The sequence below is a fragment of the Benincasa hispida genome, chromosome 3, assembly GCF_027475165.1.
Source record: "Benincasa hispida cultivar pf3 chromosome 3, pf3_genome.v1.1, whole genome shotgun sequence".
NCBI classification, from domain to species: Eukaryota; Viridiplantae; Streptophyta; class Magnoliopsida; order Cucurbitales; family Cucurbitaceae; genus Benincasa; species Benincasa hispida.
The window spans coordinates 16604659-16616445 of NC_143480.1; the positions used below are offsets into that span (position 1 = coordinate 16604659).

General features: G+C 33.7%; 1 protein-coding gene across 1 annotated transcript; it reads left to right on the forward strand.

Annotated features, from left to right (window-relative positions):
• Positions 1 to 10185: 10185 nt before the first annotated feature.
• On the forward strand, positions 10186 to 11682 carry LOC120074237 (putative F-box protein At1g65770). Its single transcript, XM_039027291.2, has one exon. It carries the CDS (start codon positions 10228 to 10230, stop codon positions 11389 to 11391), a length of 1164 nt encoding a protein of 387 aa, XP_038883219.1. The 5' UTR covers positions 10186 to 10227; the 3' UTR covers positions 11392 to 11682.
• The last annotated feature ends 105 nt before the right edge of the window (positions 11683 to 11787 follow it).

Below are 11787 nucleotides of genomic sequence, written 5' to 3' on the forward strand. Positions count from 1 at the left end.
AATCCATAACAAAGAACAATTGCATGCTCATTTAGGTTAACCACTTGTTTTAATAGTTAAAATAGGTCGTTAAACTTGTAAAACTAGGGTTGCAAACTCAACCGGTCTATAATCCTGTCGAAGGCTGGAGGTACTTAAGTTGACGGTCTACGGAACACCTCCTACTTGAGGATTATGGCCGAACAGTTGAGCGTTGGTAACTGGTTTTATGAGCATATGTGAGCGGTATGAGGTAATAAAATGGTTTATCACCTAGATATCGTAGGTTTAAATCCATTTACAAGTGTTATACTTGGATAAACCATCTAGACTTAGGGTTTTTTTTCATTAGCCGAAAAGAACCTAAGTATAAATATACCCAAACATTTAGAACACTTTAGTGGGAGAATAAAAGTTATTAGCTCTCACGTCTTCAAGAGTTCACACTGTGAGATCCATGCTCGGCTTCGTGTCGATTTTACCTCGACTGCTCCAATTCGAAAAGTGTTTTTATGGGTCAATAACAAGGTGAATTAGGGAAGTCGTTCATAGTAAGTGGGTGAAGGATTATCCTATGGTCTCCTCCATTAGTTTGAACCGTGAGATTTCTATGTTGCGCCCGCTGTTGTTTTTAGGTGGCATTAGCTAGTCGTTAATCGTGGCGATCTCCACGGAGGGTTTTAACATAGGATTCAGAATAACCCAAACTTCAGTAAAATGAATAGGGTCTTATAATTCCGTCTTGGGTATTTGTCTTCTATTTCAGAGGCATACTCATATCGTTCTGTAAGATCTGAAAATGGCAGGTCTACACTTACAAGACTTACTAAGTGTTTGTAATGATCTTGACCGAAAACGATAACTAAATGACTATCGGAATATAAGTTATTCTAGAGATAGTATTTGGTCAAGAAATGTCTTTCTTTTGTGAATGAATTCTTGACTGCCCCTCGGTAGCATTTGTTCTAAATCACTTAAGTATCGTTGCAAAAATAATGATTATGAGTACATTATCACTTTGCTAAAACTTGATTGGATTTAGAAGCAATTCACTTATAGAATTTATTTATAAATTCAGAATGACGAGTTCAATTATACAATTGTTGGCTTCGGACAAATTACTACGTAATATGGAAATCAAATTTGAACACGATACTTATGATAAACGATTTACGATTTGTCTTAATAGATGAATGTCCTCTCATTCCTAGCTCTAATTCCAACCGAACTGCTCGGGAAGCATTTGATAGATGGATCAGGGCGAATGATAAAGCCTGTGTTTATATTCTCGCCAGCTTATCTGATGTTTTGGCGAAAAAACATGAGAATATGAGTACTACCAAAGAGATTATGTAATCTCTGAGAGGGATGTTTGGACAACCGTCCTTCACACTAAGGCATGATGCTATCAAATATGTTTATAACAGTCGCATGAAAGAGGGGACCTCAGTTCGTGAACATGTCCTAGACATGATGGTCCACTTTAATGTGACTGAAGTAAACGGTGTTGTGATGGACGAGAAAAGCCAAGTTGGTTTTATTCTAGAATCTCTTCCGAAGAGTTTTCTGCAATTCTGTACAAATGCATTGATGAATAAAATTGAATACAACTTGACTACTCTGTTGAATGAGCTACAGGCTTTCCAGGCTATGTTGAGAACTAAGGGTCTGGAATCGGAAGTAAATGTTGTTTCTCCTGAGAAGAGAGGAACGTCCTCCAAGCCTGATGTTGCCTCATCTTTACAGAGTAAGAGTATTCCAGCAACGAAAGACAAAGGGAAAGGGAAGAAGAAGCCTGCTGGTAAGAAAAACAAGAAAACTGCTACAGAGAAAGGGAAATGTTTCCACTGCAACGAGGAAGGGCACTGGAAGAGAAATTGCCCTAAATATCTTGCTGAGAAGAAAGAAAAGAAAGCTAAATAGACAACTTGGTTCCTGAAGACCGCTTACTTAGCTTAACCAGTGAGAGAAGCTGTTGCTGATGATGATGTTACCAGTTTTTTGTGACCATGTAATGAACATATTGCACATATTTTTGTTTTGAATGAAGTGTTCATTTTTAGGAAATATATTTATCTTATCTCAAAGTAACTTCTGTTAAGAATCAAATTGTTAAAAGCCATTTGCAAATATTCATATATTTAAAACGTCTAGATCAAAGTATAATAAGTTTAAAGATTCCTAGATCTGACTATTAACAAGAGTTGTTAAGGCAGGTCAGACGCATCTTAATCAAAGAGTTGAGAGTATCTCAATGTAGTGGGAAAAAAGTGTGCTTCCTGGTCATTATTGAGAATTAGATGCATTCCTCATATAGTTTAAATAAAAGCCTATTGTACACTAAAATGTTTACAATGATTCTCTCGGCTAAAGTGTTTGAGAGGATTCCCCATCATTGAAGTATCTTAATTCCCCCATATAATTCAGATGCATTCCCCATCTTAATCAAAGAGTTGAGAGAACCTCAATGTAGTGGGAGGAAAGTATGCTTCCTGGTCATTATTGAGAATTAGATGCATTTCCGTTATAATTTAAATAAAAGCCTATTATACACTAAAATATTTACAATGATTCTCTCGACTAAAGTGTTTGAGAATCACCTATTAAGACTAGGAATACCAGTTTAATAACCTAGGGCAAGTGGGAGAAATATTGGGTATGGGATACTGAATGGTAAACTATGTGTATATGATGCCCTAGTTTATTGTATTTCTCTATAAAAATCAGAAACTCAGTCTTATATATCGGATACATAAGTTACCACTGGAGTTTAAGTTCAAGTGGGAGTTTGTTGGGTTTTATATCCTAAAACTCGTGGTTTATAAACAGTAGAACTCATTCTGAAAATTCAATAAGTTGTTATTGAATATATTATTTTTTAGAAATCCAATAAACCAAAGTCCCTTGACTATTACATGAGTACTTGAACTTTATGTGGAGACATACAAGTGGATCAGGTTCGAATAAACAATCAAAATGATCTATAGTATATGAATAAGGTTGGGTGCCTTATTCTGGTAATACTATTGGATGCGGCCTACTCTGTAGTTGTTACAAAGAGTTGTAAAGTGCTACAAACGAAGTGATCCTAATTCGTTCATGTTGGGACATGATGAGTGGGGGCGTCCTATGCAAATGAGTTTTGTGCAAGATCAGACCACGAAACTGGTCACTCTTACTTTATAACGTTGTTTACTATTTAAGACTGACTATTTCAAAGCGATGACCTAGGTACTTGACCTTAATCCTGAGCTAACTATGAACTCCTGTTTGTTCGGGATTATCCTTTAATCTGCAAACGGTGAGAGTAGACCAACTGTCTCTGCTCAATAAGCCTTCCATTTTGGAGACAAGATCGGATGAATAGCTGAGGATATAGAATGCAGGATAGAATTCACTCCTACTCAATTAGGGTTAGTAGAAAGATTGTGCCCTTTAAGTGCTGATTCTGGGTCTTGAACAAGAGGTCTCACCCTCTCATTGGCCCAAGAGGGATTCAATTTGTTGATTGGATCACAAATCAATTGTTTATTAGGGAATCATTGGAACTTAAAGAATAAGAGGTAATTTCGGGGGGTAAAATAGAGATTTGACCCAGCCGTTATTATGAACAACCACTGAAGGGTTAACTTACTAATCATGGTTATATCGAGTAGACATAATATATCTACAGTGAGGGGAGTTCATCTATGGGCTTTAGTGGAATCACCCATTAGTTAACGAATGGGGGTTAGATCGGTCTAATGAGTTTAGCCAATTAATATCGTTGGACCCCATGATCAGTAGGTCCACGAGGTCCCCTACTAGCTCGTAAATGGATTAGCTCTATAGTAGCGTGATAAGTTAAATTGAAGTATTCAAATTAGAATTAAATGAAATTGAAGAAATAATACTTAAATATGATTTGAATATTTGAAGATGAAATTGTGTAAAAATTAATTTAATATTTGATATTAAATTAATTAGAATTATTTAAGTTGTTTAAATAATTATTTATTAATTTATTAAGAAAATTAATTTATGAAAATAATTTTGTAAAATTAATAATATTTTCAATTTTATTAAAAGAATTGATTTATGAAATCAATATTTGAAAAATTGAAAAAGAAGAAAAAACACAAAATGGAAAAATTAGATTTTTCCATTTCTTCAAGTAGCTCACCAACAACCCACTTCTTCAAGCTTCATTAACTCCAAGCATGAACTGCACCTTATGCAGCAAATCTCTTTGCATGAATGTCTGCAATATATTGAAGAGATTGGAGTGATTTTGAAGTAATGCAACCAATCAAATTTATCTGAAAAATTCGTGAGAAGAAGGGTGTTCTTCATGTTGGGTTGCTGCAGTGAGTTAGTCTCCATATTCCCTTTATTCAAGCTTATTTTGAGTCCTACTACTCAATCTAGAGCACCAAGGTGATAGTAGGGAGGATCTTGGGGTGGTCTACAACAAGATTCAGAGGAGATTTGCAGCTGGATTCAAGCTTTGAGGAAGTTCTACAAAGGTATGTCATGGAACCCATTTATTTCTGTTGAAACATGCTTTCTTTTCTGCCAAAATTAATGAATTAGAGTGCTTATGGATTTTGGTTATTTCCGCTGCACGATGATACATTCCAACAAAATCTTCTCTCATTAGAACTACTAGAGTTTCCAGAATACTACAATATTCAAACCAACTACGTAGTAATTTGAGCACAAAGACTAAAACTTAAATGAACATAAATTGCAATATATGGGCACAAATTGGAGAGCCATAACATTTCTAAGTAAAGAAACCTTAGCCAAAAGAATAAAACGTGATCACACTCAAATTTGACTAAAACCAAAGAGGATGGAACTTTGGAACCATCACCTAAATTCTATCATTTTATTGACCCCTCCCACCCAAGTCTAGAATGCATGAAGGATATATACACATATATCTAGATAATTACCTTAAAAGCTTTCAAATCTCAGAATTTAATTTTAGTTTTAAATTAGTTAACTTCTACGCATCATCGGAAAGTAGATAATCAATATAAAAACTGAATATAGGTAACGCTCGAAAGAATTCTGTGGAGACAAACAATAACAAGGAAAAATTAGGTAACCTTAAGCTTGTAAACTTAACAATAATCAATAATAAGACTTAAGTTTGTTTATATCAACACGAGACAAACACAAAAGAATATAAATAAAATATTTTCTAGACCAAAATATAACCCAAGAAAATGTTCTATAAGCACATTAACCACCAAACAAAAAAATGAAAGCAAGACCATTAAACAAGTTCATATTCTTGAACTAATTCTCATTTCAACACTTCTAAATCTTACGAACCATAATCAACAACAATACCTAAATTTGTTTATATTAAATTTTGAGATAAACTCAAAAGAATAAATAAAATATTAAAGACTAAAATATAATATATTTTTAAAAAAATAAAGTTCTAATATACACTTGAACCACACCCAGTAAGACTATCAAACAAGCACATATTCTTGAACTAATTTTATGTTAACATTTCAAAATCTCAAGAAGCTTAATCATTGGAATAAAAATAAAATGGATGAGATAACTTTGAATTACTAAATTGAAAATAAATATAAAACGAAAATTTTATCTTTGAGCAAGCAAACAACTCAAACAACCCACACTATATATCCGATTTAAAACAGACATTAAAGATCCGTTTTTTTTTAAACCGACATTATATATCCCTTTTTAGTTTTTGTAACTGATATTAAAATCCAAATTTTTTGTAGTGTGAGTGAGAAAAATATAAAGTTCGGGAACATTTTTTATAATTTAGCCATAAAATAAAGGAGTGGGTTGGGGAAAAAAAAGGGAAATAGAAAGAGCCTAACCATCTAGTTTTTGTTTGAAAAATGCAATTCAAGACCGAAAACTCCATATGATTATAGAGGGTTCAAACAAACTTCAAGTTCAACCTAACCTTTTTTTTTTTTTTGTCTTTTGGTGTGAAATAAAGTTCAAACCTAACTTTTAAAATTACCTAAAAGGTAATTTAATTTTAAAAGTTTCTAATATGTCCCTGAAATTTCTCTTTTGCATTTAAATTTTTTCTAAATTTTGAAAATATCTAATTGATACTTAGAATTTTAAACATATTAACAATTTTTTTTAAAAAGAAAAATCAACTATTTTGTAAACATATATAATAACATTGTTCAATAGTTCAATAATATTCAAATATTGAAATACCCATCGATGTATCCATAAATTAGAGGTTTGAACATTGATATTAAAGATTGATTGATATATCAAATATTTTTTAAAAAAAAACAGATAAATCATGAAAAAAAATTATCACCTTTTAATCTCATTATAAATATAAGGTTCAAATACTACTTTGATCCTTGTACTTTTGATTTTTGTTTATTTTGGTCTCTCTACTTTCAGAATATTCATTTTGGTCTGTATATTTTCAACTTTTGTTCATTTTGGTCCTTGAACTTTAAAAAAAGTGACCATTTTTATCCTTTAAAAGTGAAAATGAAGGAATCAAAATGAAAACTTTTTAAAAGTATAAGGACCAAAATGAACCAAAGTTAAAAGCACAATGACTAAAGTGAACATTTTTAAAATATAGGGATCAAAATGAACCAAAGTTGAAAGTATAGGGACCAAAACAAATTAGTTTTTTATTTAAATCATTTATATAAATTAAAATATTCGTCGATATCAATATTTTATTGTTATAAAAGGGACTGTGACAAAATAGAGTAAGATCACAACTAGAATAGATTGAGAATAATAATAATAAAGAAGAAGAAGGAAGAGAATAACACACAATGATTTACGTGGAAAACCCCTATACAAATTAGGGTGAAAACCACAGGCAATGATAGAATATTTCCACTATATAAAATAGGAGTTACAAACTTTCTTTCTTATAAAGGAATACCAAGCTCTCTTACAAGAGGAAACTTTCTCTGTTTTATCTCATTCACTTGTTGGAGATTTTTCTAGGATGGTTTGACAACCATGGGTCCTCACCTATTTATAGCCCAAAGAAACTTGGTCATCAAACAAATCCAATGGCTCCAAATTTTCTTAATAGATGTGAAGGATACAATGGTTCCAATTATCCTAGAGAAATGTGAAAGATTTAAAGGTCACAAATTGGTTTTGGATAGAGTGTAAGATCCAATTGCCCATAATTGTTTTCTAAGAAACTTCTTGAATAATAAGGATTTTTCTTGATAATTACCTAACAATCTCCCATTTAGAGATTTGATTGAGAATCAATCACATCTCTACATCATTCTTTCTATCTGGCCATCATCATGTTGCTTATGTTTCTACTAGGCGCTTCGACGATCGACACCAAAGGAACTTGTTAGCATTGACTGCCTTTGTCAAGTAATTTGCTAGATTTTCTTTTGTATGATTTATGCATATCCACTATTCCTTCCTCCACCTTCTCACGAGCGAAGTGGTACCACACTCGAATATGTTTGGACTTAGCATGAAAAGTTAGATTCCTTCAAGATACAAAGTGCTCTGACTATCTTCGTTTCTCAAACTCTAGCTTGTTCACAAATCAAATACAGTAAGTCGTTCCTAGATCTATGTGATTTACTAGTGCATTCGATTTGCATTGGGTTATGGTGGAGTTTTTAACCAGTTTCATGTCATGATTTTGACTCCAAAAATTTACTAGAATTGGGTAGGTATCCCAAAGAGAAGAAGTATTTCGAATTTCTTGATTTTGTATGGTAAAATAGAAAAATTTTCATATGTAATTCATCTACAAAGATAAGACATTAATGATGAACCAAATCAACTGTCCAGTTACAAACAATACAAACAATAACGAGGAAAGGAAAACTATTCTATTTTTGAATTATTAATAATATAAGGCTATACAGACTCAAACCGTAGACCTTCTCGGTAAAACAGATCAAACTTATTATTATCAATATGATTAGAACTGTTTCAAAGACCCAACATGCATTTTTTTGCATTGGGCTTTTTCATTAACTGCTATAAATATAAGTAAGTTAGTCTACCATATTTTTTCTTGACAGAAAGAACCTTACGGCACAAGCTGACGACAGCCATGCACCACCTATGTCCGCATTCCCGAAGGCACCCCTCTCTTTCAGGAGGATTCGCGGCATGTCAAGCCCTGGTAAGGTTCTTCGTTTTGCATTGAATTAAACCACATGCTCTAGTGCGGGCCCCCGTCAATTCCTTTGAGTTTCATTCTTGCGAATGTACTCCCCAGGTGGGATACATAACGTGTTAGCTACAGCACTGCACAGATTGATACGCACAGCGCCTAGTATCCATCGTTTACGGCTAGGATTACTGGGGTATCTAATCCCATTTGCTCCCCTAGCTTTCGTCTCTCAGTGTCAGTGTCGGCCCAGTAGAGTGCTTTCGTCGTTGGTGTTCTTTCTGATCTCTACACATTTCACCGCTCCACCGGAAATTCCCTATGCCTCTACCGTACTCCAACTTAGTCATAAGATAGAGAAATTTTCTCATGTTCATGCTTGAGCTCTTCCAATAGTATTTTTAACCATACCGCTTTTTACTAGCATGTGTAGCTGCAACATATTTTGCTTCTGTTGTTGATGTAGCCACAACTGATTGCAATTTGGAAACCTAGCTTATAGCTTCGCTACCAAGAGTAAAAACATATCCAGTGGTGGATTTGCTTTTATCAAGATCACCTGCAAAATTTGAGTCAACATATCCTCTAACAGTAAAGCTGAACCTCCATAATACAAAGCAACATCTATGGACCCTTTAATATATCTAAGTATCCTTTTAACAGCACTTCAATTCTCTCAACTAGGATTATCGACTAACAACTCCCACTATATGTTCAATGTCTGGTCTGGTACAGATCATGGCAAATATTAAACCTCCCACTACTAAAGCATATAGTATTCGAGACATCCCCATCCTCTATGCTTTAGTGTAGGGCTCATACTAAAGGATATCTTGAAATTAATAGGAAGATGAGTAGAAATTGGCTGACAATCTTGCATGTTGAAGCATCGCCAAGACCTTTTTCAAATAATTTTTCTAGGACAGCCAAATTTTCCTTTTATTTCTGTCTCGGTGAATTTTCATCCCCAAAATCTTGTTTTGGTCCCAAATCCTTCATTTCAAATTCCCTAGCCAACTGAGCCTTCAATTCTTCGATACGAAAGGGTCTGCATTAAGTTTGTTGTATCCAAGACTCATGATGAAGGAATCAAATCTCTTGTACCAACACCTCAGCGCCTGTTTAAGACTGTAAAGAGATTTGTTTAACCTGCAAATATATCTCGGTCATTACATACCGAGATTTTTCAGATCCATCTTGGGCGAGATTGGCCATGATTTAGTAAAAAAAAAAAAAAAATGTTTTTTAACTTATCGTATTGTTTTGGTTCTTTTCAATATATCTTGGTCATTACACACCGAGATTTTTTTTCTTCAAATATTATTTAACCTCCCTAAATTCTGTTATTTTTTCAAATACTATTTAAACTGCCCAAATATTGTACCAAATATTATATAATTTCAAATTTTCTTCAAATTAGTTAGGAATGTATTTTTAGTTTGTTTCCACAGTATATTTAATTTCCAAATTATCCAAATGGTTTTCAAGCGATGACTTTGATTTTAAAATTTTGAGAAATATCAAATTTTATAAAAATAAATAAATAAATAAATAATAAGTAAAATATGATAAATATATAGAACTCGCTATTAGTCTGCCTGAAAATTCACCAAAAAAACTCAAATATATAGAATCTCAATGTTAATCTGTCCTAGATTAATATCGAAATTTTATATATTTTTTATATTTTTTGAAAAAAAAAATAATCTTTTCAAAAATTTAAAAAAATCACTTGGCATCCATCCAAAAAAATAATTTGGATTTCTAAAAAAAAATAATTTAGATAATTGGTAAATTAAATTGAAAATTACGAAGGTTAAAGATTTGAAGAATAACGTATATTTAGTAAACATCGAGGAAATATTTGAAAAAATTACATAATAAGTCCAGAACAGTCGACAAATTAGAAAAAAAAAAAGAATTAATTTTTAACTAAATCTCACTGATGGATCTGGATGGTAGAAAACTTAGTTGGACGAATTTAAAAAAAAAAAAACGTGTTAATTTTGAGTAATGGAAGAGGCTATTTTGGACAATTTACCTCGCCAAAATTAGTATATTTACTGATTTACCAGTTACCACGATTTCCTTTAACTCGCTGCCTTTCTTCTCCTCTCATGGACGACACCTGTGCACGGTGGTCCGATCTCCTTCCTGAACTTTGGATGGCCATCGGAAAACATCTCGATACTCACATCGACGTCCTCCGATGTCGCGGCGTCTGCCGATCGCTCCGTGCTTCTTTTCCTCCCTTCAACGCCGTTTCTCCTCTTCTACCTCTCTATCTCCTTTCTCTTCCCAACGTCGACGACGCTGATTCTCCAGTCAAAGACATTTTACTCGCTCGAAAGATAATCTATCGCTTCAGTCCTCTCGATCGCCATCAAACTACTAACGCTGCTTCTTCTTCTTCTTCTGCAGCGGCGGCAGCGGCGGCGAAGGTATGGTTTGCGATCGTCGACAGTACAAATGAAGGTAAATTGCGAATTCTGCGTCCGCTTTACCTGTCTAATCTTAAATTCACCTACGAAGCTCTTCGAGATGAAATGAACTTACTGGAATTTCGAATTCACGAATTGGCTAAATCGTATACGATTGTAAACACGGAAGGCGTTTATGTTTCTGATATTCGTAAAGTCGTAATGTTCCCTGATTCTCCCTGGATCGACAAAAAGAACTGTGCCGTTTTAGCAATTTTCAGAGACGGAAAGTTAGGGTTCGCTAAACTTAGGGATAACAAATGGACGATGTTTGAGAAACACAATTTTGCCGGCGGTGATGTGATTGTATACAGGGGGAAGTTCTATGCAGTTGATAGAAGAGGAAGAATTTTCTCGATTGATTCATGGTCGATGGAATTGTCACAGATTTCTCCTCCAATGAGTGTGTTTGGAAAACAGAAACATCTGGTGGAGTGCGGCGGCGAGGTTTATGTAGTGGATCGATTCGATGATTTCAGTGATAGTGAGGATGATGTTGATGATGGTGGTGATAATTTTAACTATAACTATAATGATGATGTTGATAGTGATAGCGATAATGATAGTGAAAGTGAGGAAGATGAAGAAGATGAAGCTGATTTCGAAGTGTACAGAGTGGATTTGAATGGAGAATACTGTAGAAGAGAATTGGAGGTGGTGAAGAATTTGGGGAATGAAGCGATTGTTTTGGGGAATAAGAGGGAGGGAAGTTTTTCAGTTTCGGGTACAGAATTTGAAGGAATTCAAGGGAATTGCATATATTATCCTCGAAGAACAATGATGATGAAGAAAGGATTCTGAAATGATGATGAAAATGATGATGAACAACAAACAATGCTCCATCTTCAATTTGGTTTGTCTGTCACTCCCTCTTTTTTCTTCTTCTTCTTCTTCTTCTTCTTCTTCTAATTAGGCTTTCTTTTTTTCTTCTTTAGGGAGACAATCAATTTTTGCTTCTAATTTGCTGCATCAATTTTCATTTTAATTTTACAATTTTTTTCTCTCTATTCTAAGTATCACAATCAAGCCTTTCTTCATCATCATTGAAGTGTCAATTCTTCAACAATTTGTTAAGCATATGTTTTTACTTTATGCTCTTCTATTTAGATGCTTCTGAATTAAATTGAGGAATCTCAAATTCAAATCATTTCAAATAATTTTTGTTGTTTGTTTTCACAAGAGATTGTGATTTCAAAT

Excerpts from the sequence above, each read along its gene's own strand:
- LOC120074237 (XM_039027291.2), top strand. The coding sequence starts at position 10,228 with ATGGACGACACCTGTGCACGGTGGTCCGATCTCCTTCCTGAACTTTGG.